General features: G+C 41.8%; 1 protein-coding gene across 2 annotated transcripts in view; it reads right to left on the bottom strand.

Moving 5' to 3' along the window:
* EVC (EvC ciliary complex subunit 1) overlaps positions 1-18151 on the bottom strand; it is a 194127-nt gene that overhangs the window by 16382 nt on the left and 159594 nt on the right. For both annotated transcript variants that reach the window (XM_089677394.1, XM_089677392.1), the window contains 5 exons: positions 14078-14288; positions 12748-12954; positions 4341-4485; positions 1182-1275; positions 52-178 (listed from right to left, as the gene is read on the bottom strand). In XM_089677394.1, the coding sequence (XP_089533520.1) occupies positions 52-178; positions 1182-1275; positions 4341-4485; positions 12748-12954; positions 14078-14288 (784 nt within the window). The remainder of the gene's footprint in view (positions 1-51; positions 179-1181; positions 1276-4340; positions 4486-12747; positions 12955-14077; positions 14289-18151) is intronic.

An 18151-nucleotide genomic window follows, 5' to 3' on the forward strand; every position in this document is an offset into this window, starting at 1 on the left:
TGCACTTTCTATATATAGTGAGAGATTGCTATGAGCACTACATTGAATTACCTTCAGAGTGTTTTCCAGCTGCCCTTCCAGGAGATGTAGAAGAGATTTCTTCTGTCTCAGGGAGTCCAGGCGGCCCTGTTCATACAGTCTGAGCTTCTCCAGTAATTGCTTTTGTAGAGAAATCAGCCTGAAACATAATAGCAAGGATAAGAAGACCCTGCTCAAAGAATTGCTAGCACATCTTTATATTGGAAGAAAAATGAAGGCAGGCACAACTCACTAGATTTATAAGACAAACAATTATTTTTCTTTTTTCTTTACACTGTTGTTCCAGTATATTTAGATGCTCGGTGAGAAGAGCTAAAGAGTCAGCCGCTATGAAGGACAACAGCTAATAGAACAATCCTTTGTCCCTACAATGCAGAGGAACCTGAACAGAGCAGATACAAGAATGCAAGCTTTCATGTTCATGTAGAACTTGGGGCATTTAACCCCCCGCCCCCCTACAGTCCCACCCCTGTACTTTTTCATTGAAAAAACCTAAACATATCTTTTTCCTTCAGTCTTCTAACCAGTCCGGTGACAATCACGGCACCTTCCTCTTATTCTGATGATGGCAGGCATTCTTCCTGGACTGAGCAGCACTTGTGTACTAATGTGTACCGCAGCAGTCATCAAATCAACAGCCATCAGGAAGGTATCTCTGACATGAGGAAGCAAATCCCTGCACTTCTACTAAGATGGTCGCCTCCACACATAGACACAGTGCAGAACAAGGCATGGTAAGTCAGTCATGAGGAAAAGATCAGTCGCAGGTAGCTTACTGACAGTTCTTATGGCAGTACTAGGGTCGCTGGTTCGAATCTCAACCATGGCACCACCTGCCTGGAGTTTACATGTTCTCCCTGTGCCTGCGTGGGTTTCCTCCGGGTGCTCCGGTTTCTCCCACACTCCAAAGACATGCTGGTAGGTTAATTGGCTCCTGTCTAAATTGGCCCTAGTATGTGTATGTATGAATGTGAGCTAGGGACCTTAGACTGTACACCCCTTGAGGGTTAGGGACTGATGAGAATGTACAATATATGTATGTAAAGCGCTGCGTAAATTGACGGTGCTATAGAAGTGCCTGAAATAAAAATAAATAAATCGCAGGGAACAAAATGCATTTGAATTAACTCTTTGCCACAAACCTTTTCTGGAGAGTATGACCTGACTCTTGTTGTGAAGTCTTTTCTTTGAGCCCACTGTTGGTCAGTTTCTGGTTATTGTGTAATTTAGTATTATCTGAAAAGACAAAAAACTGCTAAATATTACCGTAATCAATAAATTGTAGCTCTATATAATATTACATTGGATGCGGTGAGGATGAGCAGTGAAATAAATAGCATTCATAGATAATTAAGTTCTGCACTCTGCAAGTGTTACCACGAATGAGTACAGAGGTCCCAATATTTCTCACTTCTTGGGCAACATTCAATGATAATAAAAGTATAACAAAAGATATGGTTCACAGAAAGCTATAAAACACATTCTATAAACATTGAGTCAAACAATTAAAAAAATGTAAAGGGTCTCTGTCATGACAGAATAATGGAGGCTGCTGTTCCTGAACTCATTTTGAGAATGCTAGTTTCCTGGCCGTCATGCCGATATATGTTTGAGACTTTTCTGATACTCATTTACAGAACACTTGTTTTGTGTCTTCAACTTAAAGAGGATATTGAACCTAGGAAGCAAAAATCAAAAGTCTGCAGCTGCAAATACTATATCTGGTGACTTTTAATAAAAGGACACTTATCTGTCCATGGATCCAGCACCGTCCTCACCCGGGCCAGTTCTTTGCCGGTCTTTGGGTCCCCGGTATTGGCATGTTTACTAAGGGAAGCCACCTGTGACTCCTTGCGGCTTCACAGCTGGCTCCCCACTGAGCATGTGCGAGCCAAGCTGCGGTTTGTGAATGGTCCCTCAGCCTTCTGGGACCAATAACATGTCCTAGAAGGCTGCGGACAAAGAGAGGGGGGGGTCTGAACTTCTGCTCAGATCGCAAGAAAAACTAGGTACCCACTTAAAAAAAGAAAAAAAAGTGGAAGAGGAGGGGAGAAGGACATAAAGCGTAACTTCCCTTTTAGGCTGTGTAGTTCTGCCTCACGTCAGACACATTCGGCCAAAATTTCATTTCAAAAGCTCTGCTGCTGCAGGTGTTCCAACTTACGTAGATGAAACAGCAGCTTAACAGCTGGGCACTTGTTCAGCACTTATACAGAAGTCATTTCAAGCAATATCGAGGGATGTTGAGAGCGCCACACAGCGCAAACTGTGCAAGGGAAGCTGTTTAATGCTATAAATGCAAATGAAACAAACAACCATACACACACAAGCCGACTCGTATTCTCTACAAGTAGTCAAAGAACTAATGGAGCATTGGCCAAAATAAAAATGACATATATTTCATGCAGTCTATTACTGGCATTACCATGGTAGATTTTGCTCTGCAATGTAGTTTGAAAACCTATTGATTTTGCCTGCAGACCTGTTTATTTTTCCACTTCTTGTTATGACAATGATGTTCATTCTGCATGCCAGTGCTGTCACCCCAAGGATAGGGTACTGTCACCCCATGGACAGGTTTTGTCACCCCATGGACAGGGTATTGTCACCCCATGGACAGGGTATTGTCACCCCATGGACAGGATATTGTCACCCCATGGATAGGGTATTGTCACCCCATGGACAGGGTATTGTCACCCCATGGACAGGGTATTGTCACCCCATGGACAGGATATTGTCACCCTATGGATAGGGTATTGTCACCCCATGGATAGGGTATTGTCACCCCATGGACAGGATATTGTCACCCCATGGATAGGGTATTGTCACCCCATGGACAGGATATTGTCACCCCATGGACAGGATATTGTCACCCCATGGATAGGGTATTGTCACCCCATGGATAGGGTATTGTCACCCCATGGACAGGATATTGTCACCCCATGGATAGGGTATTGTCACCCCATGGACAGGGTATTGTCACCCCATGGACAGGGTATCCTTAGATAAAGTTTTAAACAGACTTCAAGTAAGAAGCAAAAAATTAAAGTGAAACTCCAGTTAACAATGAAGTCACAGAAACAGCATTTTTTCTTTTGAAATAAAATGTTTAAACCAGATAAATAAAAGCCAGTTGTTGTGGGCACCCCATGCAGTGTTTAGGCTGGTAAAAGAAGTGGAAACATAATGCATTGATAATAAACAAAAAACAGAGGGCGCCGCCATCTAAGTGTAACCATTTATTGGTATGGATAAAACATAAAAACATGTATGCACTCACTGCATTAATACAGGGGTAGGCATATTGATCATAGTCTCCATGCAGATTATGATCAATATGTCTACCCCTGTATTAGGTGTAGAGTCAATAGAATGGAGAGGGATTAGAACGCTTGTCAGTTTTTATTTCAGTCTGTAGCCCCTGCTAGGGAGATTCAACCTCTCTTTTGTCCTGTTTACCATTATCATTGAAAGTGAAAGTAAAAGAAAATCTCACATTTTGAGTTGTCCCCAAAAAAAGTAACAGAGGGGAAATCTTCCACTGGATTGCCTCTCACTTCTTGTTTGGCTATGGGGCAGGAAGTGAAATCTCCGCAATGGGACACAGATGGTGAAAAAAAAAATCTGACAGGGGTTATAACCCTCCCTTACTCTATCTAAAATGAAAAAAAAAAGTTTTGCCTATAGGTCTACTTTAAGTGGCTTAATTTTCATCCATCCACAAGGCTTTTATGTTTAACCCTTAGGTCAATCCTTTTTTCCCATTACCAATTGCACCCCATTCTAAAATGTGAAAAAAACTATTCTAGTAGTTTTATATAACGCAGCAACATCCACACATGTAGGACACCCAACATTAGAGGTGATTTATTCTTCCAAAGCAAATACACTTTTGCACACTGGTACTGACTAGTATTCCCATGTTTCTCTTCTCCCTCAGTTTTTCTCCATCACTGAGCTAAGGTGACCCCAGCACTGATGAAGAGGGGCAGCGGAGGGTCAAACTAGGATGCTGTGCAGGCAACTGACATCCTCCTTATCCACTGATGATGTCATTGGTTGTCAGGACCCTGGTGGCTAGAAGGTCGTAATGGTGCACAATGAAAACCTGTGGCTTTGTGTAACTAAAAGACAGGCTTTTTCCACCCGATGGCTTGTATACAAGTTTTGGGCAATTTTTAGAAATTTTGCCAAGGCACCCCTGAAGAAACCTCAAGGCACCCCAGTGTGCCCGGGGACCCTGGTTAAGAAAGGCTGTCTTAGAGCATAGTTATACATGTGATCTTCCACTAATAAATTACCTTTCATGGCCTTTAACTGTTTACTCTTTTCCTTTTCATAATCCCTTAAGATTTGCTCTGTGTTTTGATAGTAGCTTTGAACCAGATTGCTCACATTACTGCTTGTGATGTACACGCTCTCCACCGCAGCCTCCAGCAGACGCTCCTGTTATCCAAAGTCGGAAACATTAAATACAGAAAACAAGCTGCATTTAGTAACAGATAGTTAGGCAGAAAATTCCCTTCAAAATTCTGTCCGAAAGGAAGAAACCTTGATTCCATTTTGTCCGAGTACAAAAACACCATCTGGACTGCATTCAATTATTTATTTCCAGCATCCAGAGTGGGTTCCGAGCCGAAAATAGAACACCACAAGCCTTTTGACATCTGGAGCGATGTGTTAGATGTTTACATGCATGTCAAGGTGATTCATGTTAACCTTCATCATTACAGTATTAATCTGTCAAAAAGAGGCAGTGGCTAGAGAAATCACAGGGAAGTGAGGAATAGAATCCATTTAACTCATCTCTTTATATGCAGGAGTGTCCAGGGACTAAATCGGTGTCCCAATCTACTTGTCCCTCATGACAATCTACTTGTCCAGATAAAAATAAATACACTTTAACCAAAACCGTATTTAAATCTGCTTTAACTACTTCCCGCCCAGCCTATAGTAAAATGACAGCTGGGCGAACCTCTCGTCCCTCCATGAGGGCGTCATATGACGTCCTTCCCGAATCGTGCATTGCGCGTGCCCGCAGGGCCAAGCTGTGGCAAGATCTGTCACTGGTCATGTACCTCGGACACGGTTGATGACAGATCTGTGTATTGGCCCCGTTGCCAGTACTATGTGACCTGCTGTGACCAATCACAGAAGGTCACATGACAGTTGTATACAATGGATGGCTTCCTTTCATGCCATCCATTGTATACAAGTGTGTCTAGCTGTGAATGATCACAGTGATCACATACACAGGCTGGGCCAGTCACAACCCATCTGTGTCATGTGAGTAGCCATGGCTAATCACAACACCATAAGGTGAATTAATCAATTTCATTCAGTTAAATGCTTGCTTATAGCAAATAAATTCTTTGCTATAAGCAATCAGACTGTGTAAAAAAAAAAATACTGATCACTTCCCCAAAGTAGTACAATGTTACTATGGTAACATTATACTACTTTGGTCATAGTGTAATGTGAAAAAAATCTTAAAAAGAGAGAGAAATTTAATAAAAAAATAAAAAAAATTAATAATTTTTTAAAAAATTTTACTGTCACCACTCAGTGTCTCTGATCACCGCCACACCAGTTATATGATCACACTGTACTACACTGGTGACAGTATGTAAAAATAAAATTCTGAAAATAATTTTTTAATGTCTTAATTTTCCGAAAAATTATGACAAATAAATTACAACTTATGGCGGACTGTCTACTTTGCAAAAAGGGTCATTTGGGGGATATCTATACTGTTCTGACATTTTTGGGCATCAAGAAATGAGATCAGCTGTCAGTATTTCAGGATTGATCAATTTTCAGATATATCCCATAGTTTGTGAACTCTATAACTTTCCTACAGACTAAATAATAAACATTGATTTGGGTTATTTTCACCAAAGACATGTAGCAGAATACATTTTGGTCTAAATTTATGAAGAACAATTATTTATTTGCAAACTTTTATAACAGAAACAAAAAAATGTGTTTTTTTTGTTAATTTAGCAAAAAATTAAAACCCCAGTAGTGATTAAATACCACCAAAAGAAAGCTCTAGTTGTGTGAACAAAATGATAAACGTTTAGTTTGGGTAGTGTTGCATGATCACGCAATTGTCATTCAAAGTGTGAGAGTGCTGAAACCTGAAAACTGGCCTGGGTAGAAAGGGGGTATACAGTGGGGATCGAAAGTTTGGGCACCCCAGCTAAAAATTTGTATTAATGTGCATAAAGAAGCCAAGGAAAGATGGAAAAATCTCCAAAAGGCATCAAATTACAAATTAGACATTCTTATAATATGTCAACAAAAGTTAGATTTTATTTCCATCATTTACACTTTCAAAATAACAGAAAACAAAAAAATGGCGTCTGCAAAAGTTTGGGCACCCTGCAGAGTTAATATCTTGTAGGCTTATCCTTTATCCTTTTGCTGCCAGAGCCGTTTTTGCGTTTTTTTTTGCACACATTTAAAAAATCATTTGAGGCCTGAAGATCACACAAAACCCCCAAACATTATATATTTTTTGAAAGCAGAGTCCCTAGAGAATAAAATAGCAGTAGTTCAAATTTTTTATTTCACACAATATTATCACAAAGGTCTAAGAAATGCAAAATTTCAGTAAAAAATATACTTAAGTTAATTTTAGGGCACAAAAAGAAATAAATTATCCATTTTTTTTTGTAAAATATAAAAGACAAGGTTGCATCGAGTAAATAGATATCCAACATGTCAAACCTTAAATTTGCACATGCTCATGAAATGGTAACAAACTTTAGTACCCTATATTTTCTAAAGGTGATGTATTTAAAGCCCCTAATAGGTCATCGGTTTAGCGTTACGGAGGAGGTCTGGTGCTAGAATTATTGCTCTCATTATGACGTGCTCTGCAATATGTAACATGTGTATCGCAATCATCGTTGTCATGTGTAGACGCCCCAGCACATGCTTTTACATTTGTGCGTGCATGCGTACATATCTGAGGGTGGGGGGCCTTAAAAAATTTGGGAAGGGAGTTATTTGCTTGGGTGTAACTTACATTTTTTTATCACATAGGGGACAAAAAGTCCCCTATATGATGATTTTTGGTGACAGGTTCTCTTTTTTGAGACATCCAGGGTCTAAAAGACCCTGCATATCTTCCCTGTACTACACTGAATGTAATGTAGTGCACATCGCACTGCGTTACAATCTTTCCCGGCCTCGATGTCACATCACTTCCGGGCCAGGATACCCGCATCCTGACATACCACTGGCATCCGCTGACTGGTCTTGGGCCCGCAGATGGGCAAGTGGTGCCTGGGACATATAGCGGGCAGGGGGGCGGCGCCGGGCACTGTGGGCTGTGTGGAAGCAATCAGGCGGCTGCATTGACGATGAGCCCTGCTGCTTGCTGGCAGCCAGGCTAAAGGCAAAAAAAAATTAGCTGCCCGGCACTAGATGTCCCGGGCGTCAGGCGATATGAATTGCACATCCCTGATATGCATGAACAATGGGATTTTTTAAATTACCAAATGCAGTTAAAGTGGTTGTAAAGGCTCAAGGTTTTTACATTCATGCATTCTATGCATGAAGGTAAAATACCTGTGTGCAGCAGCCCCCCCCCCAGTCCCCTAATACTTACCTGAGCCCCATCGCGATCCAGCGATGTGCACGATGGTCTTGGCTCAATATGGACTCTCATTGGATGAGACACCAGTGGGAGCCATTAGCTCCTGCTGCTGTCAATCACAGCCAGTGAGCCAATGAGGAGAGAGGGGGACAGGGTAGAGCCACAGCTCTGTATGTGAATGGACAGCCTACTTGGGTGCCCCCATAGCAAGCTGCTTGCTCTTGGGGCATTCAGCAGGAGGGAGGGCCAGGAGCACCAGTGGGGAAACCAAGAAGAGGAGGATTGGGGCTGCTCTGTGCAAAACCACATGCATGTATGATATGTTTTTTTAATTGCCTTTAATATCACTTTAAATTACCATATCACCACCACTCTGATGTCTACTAATATCTTTTAGGGCAATGAAAGAATAAACTTTGTAAACAGATTTAAAGCAGAATGGAAGGCATTTTACAGAGGCTGTGAGCAGGCAGGGTATTATTGCAAAAGAGACACGAAGAGACATCTCTTTTGCAATAAAATACATCTACCTGCCTGCTGGCAGTCTTCTGCCTCATACAAACTGTGCTGTGAATGCGCATGAGTTACGTCATCCTGCACCAGCCATTGGAGATGCCGGAAGACTGACATCTGGGTAGAAGAGTTCTGGTGAGGGACCCGGACTGTTAGAGAGGAGGTAAGTAGAGTGACTTTTGTTCTGCTTTAAATTCAGAAGCAGCACAAAAGCACCATCACCCCATCACAGGAAGCTTCATTAGTTGGACTTCTCTGGCATTGATCTTTTAGATATCTGTAAGGGGGTAATTATCCCCAATGACTACAAATATAAGGAACATTCTTCCTACTGACCATCACACTAATGTAACATGAGTTGTAGATATAGTAATTATTAGCAGGGGTTCCCAGAGACTAGAACATTATTTCAAGGGTTCCTCTGTGTTGAAGAGGTTGAGAAAGGCTGACCTAGATGTTACAGAGCTGTCTGGGTAGTTCATGGACAGCTTTGCTAACATCTGTCTATGTAGCTGCTGCAAAAACTGTTACACAGCTTCATGAGCATTTTGAGTCCCAATACTGCTGACATTGTGCAAACCTTATTTACTTGAACGATAAATACATCTATAAATGATAAATGATCTATCACAAGTGTGGATTCTTCACAATTAGGCCCCATGTACACAGGACACTTCTGAACGATGAAAACTGACTGCTGGAAAACGTAGGTTAAAAAATGTCTGTTTAGCCGCGTTTGCATAACGTAGAAACGTTTTTTAAAGATAAGCACAGGAGAACCTCCCAAATGCCCAGAATGCACTGAAACGTGGTAAATTATTAACTATTTCAGACTGTTTCAGAGAAATACAGATAGTAGAAGCAGGGACAGCAGTATGTGTTGAGATAACTAGGTGTGAGTTGCTCATTAACATATCTTTTGTTTCCAAGGGTGGGAGAGGTCTGAGGTGTGAATTGGTCATTACAATGTGTGACAAGCTTGGTAGGAACATCCTGTGTTCAGTGTTTTGTCCATCTGAGTACCTTTGAAAACACTTTGCATGCATTTTTCATGATGAAAAAAGGCTCTGGACAGCATCGGGAACTGGAATAGTTAAAAAAAAAATTGCAAACGCAAACGCTTATAAACGCAATTTGCATTTACAAGCATTTTGCATTTGAAACGCTGAGAAAATCGACTGCTGAACGCAAGTTTTCTGCATTCAAAAAAACACCTGTAAACGACTCTGTGTACATGGACACATAGGAAAACATTAGGGTGAGTTCAGGGGATGCTGAAAAAAACGCTGAACAGCTCCTAAATGTGAGTTTTTCAGCTGCAGTGTACATGAGCACTTAGGAATACATCTCCTTATGCGTGGCTCCTAAATGGGGAGCGGGGGGGGGCAGAGCAGATACCTGGTTTTGACAGGTACCCACTTCCACTGAGATCGCCTAGGCCAGGGGTCTGCAACCTTTAAGACATAAAGAGCCACTTGGACCCGTTTCCGAGAGGGAAAAAAAGACTGGGAGCCGCAAAACCATTGCAACATTTAAAACAAATCCGACACTGCATATATTGCAAAAAGCGCTCTGGTCATGAAGGGGGTTTAAGGGCCCAGTAAGCAAAGGGTTAATCAGGGCCACAGTGTATCATCATAATCACAATCATAGCCTTAGGTCAGTGGTGGGCAACCTTTTTTTTCAACTGAGCCAAATCTCGCCAAAACCACGATTAAAATTTATTTTGAGAGCCACATTTTTAAAACTGAAAATACATCCCCCATATAGTAATTCATCCCCCATAGTAATTCATCCCCCCTATAGTAATTCATCCCCCCTATAGTAATTCATCCCCCCTATAGTAATTCATTCCCATATTGTGTCAATTCACTTACCTGTACTCCGCGCGTTCCTCTCGCCGTGTTCCCGCGCAGTTCTGGTCTTCAGGGCGGACTGTGAGAGGAGAGGAGTTCGTCACGCTGTGCCGCCTACATCCTGACAGCCAATGTTTGCCACGCTCCGCGGGCCGGATTATAAGGTCCGCCGGGCCGTAGTTTGCCCATTGCTAGGCTAGCTGCAGAGTCCTGACTTTTGGGGCGGCCGCCCGAGAGGAGGGAGGGGAGCGGGCGCCCGGCACACAGAAGAGCTGCATTAACCTCCCTGGCGGTATGATTCCTTCCGATTTTTTGTGCTGAAAGCGGTACCATTTTTTCGCATGGAAATAGTTTTTTATTGTAGGCTGTAATTTTTAGGAAAATTTCCCCACAAATCATTATCACTCAATTCTGCAAGTGGTTCTGATTTACTATCGCTGTTCTCTAGCCGGTCTAACACCGCTTTTGACCTAAAGGGACGCTTTTTGGACGCCATGGACTTTTCTAAGTTTCCAGGCAGAAAGAACAGACAAAATGCAGGCAGGGCACAGGACAAAGCACTAGGGACAATATGTATGTGAAATGGGATGAAACAGCAATGTTTTACTATTGAAAATTGAAAAAAAAAAAAAAAAGACATTTTTTAAATTTAGTAATTTTTTAAAAAGAGTACTTGGGGGGTGTTTATTTAGTGATGTGTACCTGCTTGGGGGATCTCTGTCAGCTGTGGAGGGGGGGGGGGGGTTGCAGGTTCAGCTACCCACACACTGGTCCCCTTTTCGCACTCTCCTTGTCAGTAACCCTTTTGATATCCCTGTAAAAAACCCTGAGTCCTGACATGAGACACTTCCAGCTTACCTCCCCACACTTTCCACAGACCATCAGCTCAGATCACCTATTCCCGTATTCCCTGCACAGTTTCAGTAGCAGCGGAGCCGGCAGTAGCTGTACCCCACCTCCGTGTTCTCTCTGCACACCGCACTGGAGATCGGGGGGGAATTGGAGTGAAGGAGGACTGATAGTGAGAGTGCAGGAGACTGCTGGGGGGAGACAGAAAGGACATTGAGAGCTTCTAAATGCATACTCCACCTCGGGCAGTGTATATATTTAGGAGCAACAACACTTATGCTGTCCTCACAGCCCAGATTCCAGGACAATGCCTGGGACTGAGCTGTAATGGGACAGGCTGACTGGGCTTGTATAAGGTACGGGCCTGGAGCTGCAGATCCAATAGCCCCTATGATAATCCATCCCTGCTAAAGACAATGGGATTGCTTTTAAAAGCAAATAGCCTGTTCACTTTGCAAGGGAAATTGCATTTTGCATACAAAATTTCCCCAGAGCTTAATGAATGTGGTGAAATTTCCCTTTGCAAAGAATATCCAATCACATGCAAGGGAAATTTTACAAAAATGCATTTTTACTTGCACATGAGTACATGATTGAAGTCAGTAGAGTTCCAGCTCATTGTGCTTTATCAAATATAAGTTGCGGTTCTATTAAGAAAATTCAAGTACAAGGCAGCCAATTGTTAGGATGGGAACTTATTAGGGTACGTACACTCAGGTGTGACAACACTATCCCATACAAAGACCTTTGTGGCACGATGGATAAAGTTTAGTGTACTAAATGGTGGCAGCATGTAGTCAACCATAATATGCCAACACACCAGAATGCAACATCTTTTTTCACTACTTTATTGAGTACATGTAAAAAAAACACACCATTATCATTTTCTTTTTCAGCGCAATAATAAAAAAACCCATACACAGGGCCACCATTAGAAATCTGGGGGCCCCACATTGCTTGCCTGTTAGGGGATTCCCCATGACTGGCATTCCTTGTCCTAATACCTTACTGCACTCGCACAGTAATCCTGCCAGCTGAGGCTCGGCTTTGGCCCTCTGTTTCCTCTTGTACCAAATTGTATTGTAACTGTATTGTCTCCCGTTATATTGTAAAGCACTGAGCAAACTGTTGGCGCTATATAAATCCTGTATAATAATAATAAGAGCATTCCGGGATTTCACTTACTAACCTTATAACTGCTCCCACTCCCCTTCTAACACCTATACTATCTACCCTGTAAAAGAAAGATGCTTAGAATTGCATATTTTCAGGGCGCTCCAGTCTGATCTCCTGATCCGCTCTCCTCTGTCAGATAGCGGCGGCTTCAGGAGAAAGGAGGAAGTGCTGACAACGGATGGCCAATGATAAGTCTATGGGTGATGTCACCACTCAGGCATTACAGCTATTGTCAACCTCTTTCTTCTCTCCCTTATAGTTGGCGCTGGCTGACACATGGGAGATCATGTGACCAGACTGAAATGTGACCTGTGCTGAAACTCCCAACAATTTAATGAATATTCTGGTCTGCCCCAGCAGATTGATAAAGAAGGTGAGGGTTGAACTTTCATTCTTGGGAGCCCTAGCATGGAGGATTGCTTCATTTGATCGTGAAAATGAGTAAAGAGTCTCCTCTCTATCCCTGATCCCTGCTGCTCAACTGATGGGGGCTGAGGAACATTTATTTAACGACTGAGAGTCACGGCCTTTGGGATGACTGTACGTTGTATTTAAAGAGTCTCTTTTCTGCCCCCAAGCCCCCTGCAGAACTTCTGAGGCCAAGGCCTGTTACAGGCCCTGCCAACATACCCAACCAGTTAGAAAAGTGTTCTCAGCCTGCCAAAACCCCTGTACAGGACCTATGGAAAGTAAGAAGTAAGCCATCACCTTAAATTCACCGTTCTCCTCTATCATGCTCTTTGCAGCCTCTTGTTGTGCATGGTGTATCAGGCTCTGCCCTATGGCACGCTCCATGTGCTGGCGAATCCCATGATTGGCTTCTGTCAGGTCTAAAAGAAGCTGCTGCTGGAAGTCACTGCGTGCCTGCCAGGTTTCCTCCTCCAGCTTGCTTTCCTCTTCGGAGATATGAGCTTCCTGTTCAAGGGAAAAAGAGATATATATTTTAACAAAAAGCTGCCATTTACGGAGAGCAGCTCTGTCCTATCCTTCTGCTCCATTCTTTTCTCCTATATCAGCCAGTGACCAAGATAACCTGTTACACTGTTTTTACCCATTTTATCTTTTCTTAGTGCTCTATGCCATTTTCTGATTTGTCCGAACATTGGAATCTATTACCTCCTCTTTACCATCCTATTTTCTTGTCGTGTACAATGTCATTCTATTCAACATCAGGTTAAACCTGAAACACGTCCCTAGCAACCTGCCCCATAAGGAGGAGGAGCAGACCCTGAAAGTAGTCAGTGGGATGATGCAGGAGCGCAATTGAAGAAACAGAAGAGACCGCTCCAAAGCATCCATACTATTACTCCCATGCAGGTAAGAGTTGCCTATAGATAAAAACAAACTGTGCAGCTTTGAGCAAAGTTAAAAAAAGCCCTTCCTATAGGTGTAGGCCATTTATGTACCTCCCAAAGCCTGGACAAAAAACTCTTGGAAATTACAGTTTCCATTTTGCTTTGTTCCCAGCCAACTCAAACCCCCTCTAATATGCTCTCTCTCCCCTGTCGCAGTATCTCTGAGCTGAGTGATGCTCCTACGCAGGATATAGTTGACAACATGCGCAGGGGTTTGCTCCTGTGATGGTGGGAGTGGGCAGTAACAGCTGGGAGTATCTTAGCAATGTCCTAACAACAAAGCAGGGCAGGATGCTGCCATTTCTGGGAGTTTTTCAGCCAGGCATCACTAGATAAGTAAATGGCCTACACCTACAGTAAGGGCATTCTCCAACTTTAGTCAAAGCCGCATAGTTTGTTTTTTTCTACAGGCACCGCTTACCTGCATAGGCAGTTTTTTGATAAAGGTGAATTAATCCTTGAGGGCAAACACTTCAATAGTAACTCAAACTGTAGAATGAATTCTCTTTAAGACTGGTCAGCTCACTCTGTGAAGTTAGCTGTCAGATATGTGGGCATTAATTAGGGACAAATCCAAAAGGGTTAAACTGACTGAGAAGGATCTTTCCTCATCTAGAACTGTCTTAAGTGCAACAACTGATGTCATAGTGCTGTAATTACAGGATGCAGCCATGCATGCTTACCATCTCATTCTGGGTTTGCCACTGCTCCTCATTCTGTAAGTGCCACTTGCCCTTTTCTAAGGCATGTTGTTCCTTCAGCTCTTGAACAATGACTATCTTTCTGGACATCCTCATCTGTGTGAGAGTTGCCATAGTAATATTTCGAAGAGACAGTGTGCGCATGACAGATCTCAGTAAAAACTTGTGTCTCTGTATGGCAAGTCTGTGGGACCTGGAGAAAGGTAAGATGAAGTTACAAAACAATTTAAATTTAGTTAAATAACAAGAAAGCATTTTCACGCTTAATGGCTACATACACTTGTGTTTAAAATAATAGCAGTCAGACATCACTAACCTGATCAATCACTGTTTTTGGTAGAAATGATATTTCTACATGGCAAATAATTTACTAGCAGGTGTAGTAGAGTAATAGAAATCCAACAGACCCAACAGTCATGACATGCATGCTGCTGATTCTGTGTAATTGAATCACTAATTGAAAGGGGCATGTTCAAAATAATAGCAGTGTGGAGTTCTATTAGTGAGGTCATTCATTCTTTGAAAAACAGGTGGCAATTATTGCCCTTATTTAAGGAAGGAAGGAAGGCAGCAAATGTTGTACATGCTGGTTACAGTGCATTTCTCTCTGAAATTCTGAGGAAAATGGGTCGTTCCAGATATTGTTCAGAAGAACAGCGTACCTTGATTAAAAAGTTGATTGGAGTGGGGAAAACATATTAAGAAGTGCAGAAAATGATAGGCTGCTCAGCTAAAATGATCGCAAATGCTTTAAAATGGCAACCAAAACCTGAAAGACGTGGAAGAAAGCGAAAAACTACCATTTGAATGGATAGAAGACTAGCCAAAATGGCAAGGACTCAGCCAACAATCAGCTCCAGGAAGATCAAAGAAGGTCTAAAGTTACCTGTGAGTACTGTTACAATTAGAAGATGCCTATGTGAAGCCAAGCTATCTGCAAGAAGTCCCCGCAAAGTCCCACTGTTGAAAAAAAGACATGTGCTGAAGAGGCTACAATTTGCCAAAGAGCACATTGACTGGCCTAAAGAGAAATGGCGCAACATTTTGTGGACTGATGAAAGTAAGATTGTTCTTTTTGGGTCTAGTGGCCAGAGACAGTTTGCCAGACGACCCCCAAACACTGAATTCAAGCCACAGTACACTGTGAAGACAATGAAGCATGGTTGTGCAAGCATCATGATATGGGGATGCTTCTCATACTACGGTGTTGGGCCTATTTATCGCATACCAGGGATCATGGATCAGTTTGAATACATCAGAATACTTGAAGAGGTCATGCTGCCTTATGCTGAAGAGGAAATGCCCTTGAAATGGGTGTTCCAACAAGACAACGACCACAAACACACCAGTAAACGTGCAACATCTTGGTTCCAGACCAACAAAATTGACGTTATGGAGTGGCCAGGCCAATCCCTGGATCTTAATCTAATAGAAAACTTGTGGGGTGACATCAAAAATGCAGTTTCTGAGGCAAAACCAAGAAATAGAGAAGAACTGTGGAATGTAGTCCAATCATCCTGGGCTGGAATACCTGTTCACAGGTGCCAGAAGTTGGTTGACTCCATGCAACACAGATGTACAGCAGTTCTCAGAAACAGTGCTTATACAACTAAATATTAATTTAGGGATTCAAAGGAAAGCAAAATCTTCAAACATTTTTCAGTTTATATAGTGAATGTTTGAGTTTGTAAAGAAGAATACAAACACTGCTATTTTTTTTGAAGAGTCTAATATTGACTTTTCTTCAATTTTGTTTAGAGGAACAACACAAATGTGATATATTTTTCTTCATGTTTTGATTAGTAATAGAATGTGTAGTGTTCCCAATGCATTTGTATGGAAATAAAAGCTATTAGAAGGATTTTGAGCTTTTTTCACTTTTTTCAACACACTGCTATTATTTTGAACACAATTGTAGATACAGTCAGGGCGAAAAATATTGGCACCCCTGCATTTCTGTCAGGTAATTCACCACTTCACCCAGAAAATTGTTGCAATTACAAATGTTTAGACATTCTCATGTTTATTTCTTTTGTTTGTATTGGTATGACACAAAAAAGTGGAGAAACAAAAAGCCAAATCTGACACATTCCACACAAAACCACAAAAATGGACTGGACAAAATTATTGTCACCCTCAAATTTAATAACTGGTAGCACACCCCTTGGAAAATATAGCTGAAATCAATTGCTTTTTGTAACCATCAAGGAGTTTCTTACACCTCTCTACTGGAATTTTTGACCACTCTTCTTTTGCCAACTGCTCCAGGTCTCTCAGATTGGAAGGGTTCCTTTTCTCAACTGCTGTTTTGAGATCTCTCCACAGGCGTTCAATGGGATTATGATCTGGACTCATTGCTGGCCAGTTCAGTACTCTCCAGTGATTTGTCTGAAACCAATTCTGGGTGCTTTTTGATGTGTGCTTTGGGTCATTGTCCTGCAATAAGACCCATGATCTCTGACAGAAACCCAACTTTCTGACACTGGGCCCTACATTGTACCCCAGAATACTTTGTACTCTTCAGATTTCATAATGCCATGCACATGGTCAAAACATCAAATGCCTGAAGCAGCAAAGCAACCCCAAAACATCAGTGAACCTCCACCATGTTTGACCGTAGGGACTGGATTCTTTTCTTTAAAGGCCTCATTTCTTTTTCTGAAAACAGTAGAATGATGGGCTTTACTGAAAAGCTGTAATTTTGTTTCATCTGTCCACAGCACATTCTATCAAAAGGATCTTAGCTTCCTCAGGTAGGTTTTGGCAAACTCCAGTCTGTTTTTTTATGTTTCTGTGTCAGCAGTGGGGTCCTCCTGGGTTTCCTACCATAGCATCCCTTTTCATTCAGATTGTGATGTATAGTGTGAGCTGACACAGTTGTACCCTGTGCCTGAAGATCAGCTTTAATTTGTCTGGAAGTTGATCGAGGTTCTTTATCCACCATTCCAACAATCCTTCGTTGCAATCTTTGCTCAAGTTTTTCTCTTCCCTCCACGCCCAGGGAGATTAGCTACTGTGCCATGGACTGTAAAATTATTGACATTGTTGCACACAGTGGACACAGGAACATTAAGATCTGTTAAGTGATACAGGGGAATTTAATTACAAATTACACTGTTCAACAAATTTTTATTTTTTGCCAGTTTTGGAAACAAAAGGATCCATTTCTTAATGAATTTCACATTCTGAGTTCAAATATAACAATGAAATTTGTCAATTGGCTCTAGTTTTTCTGTAAACGGAAAGTTTTCTACTATAGGCGTAATGACTACATAATGCACAATAATTATATAGATAGATGTCTTTCCACAAATATAAAGCAAGTGATATTGACTACATAACAAAGCCTAAATGGCATAATATATTGCATAGGATTACCAAGAAAAATTATAGCCATAAGCTAAGTTGAATCATTTTAATACTTAGGATTCTCACTAGTTTTGTCTTCAGTTGTGTCGGTTTTGCTTCTCTTGGCTTTTCTCTTGTATTCGAGGAAAGGGCTATCTCTTACAACTGCACGTGACTACACGCTTCAGGTTCTTCCTCACTTGACTCAACCACGAAGGATTCTGGTGCTTTAGGAATTGGTAGCCCCTCTCCATGAGGAACTGGACGTATTGCCGATGGAATATTTGGATAGTGCACAGATAACTTTTTCTTCTTATTTAGCCCTTTTACAATTGGAGGCACCATACAAAAGTAACAATTACTAACATGATCTGTTGGCTCTCTCCAAATCATTGGCACAGCGAAAGGCATAGATGCCTTTTTTCCATTCAACCATTGCTCCAGTGCCGTCCCACAAGAATTGCAGCATATATGTGGTGCCCAGCTCTTGTCCTGGTCTCCTATCTTGCAGCCAAAATACAAGTTGTAGGCTTTCTTAATCATTCCTGTTATCCTCCTTTTTTGTGAGATAAAAGTTATTTCACCGCAGATATAGCAGAAATTATCTGCTTTATTCACACAAGTTCGAGGCATTACTGAGTAGCCTATATAAGCATAAAACGAAATGTAAAGACGCTGTCGAACTACAATCAGCTACAGATACTGCAG

This window comes from Staurois parvus, unplaced genomic scaffold (genome assembly GCF_062004578.1).
Source record: "Staurois parvus isolate SC_StPar_1 unplaced genomic scaffold, SC_StPar_1.0 ptg000186l, whole genome shotgun sequence".
NCBI classification, from domain to species: Eukaryota; Metazoa; Chordata; class Amphibia; order Anura; family Ranidae; genus Staurois; species Staurois parvus.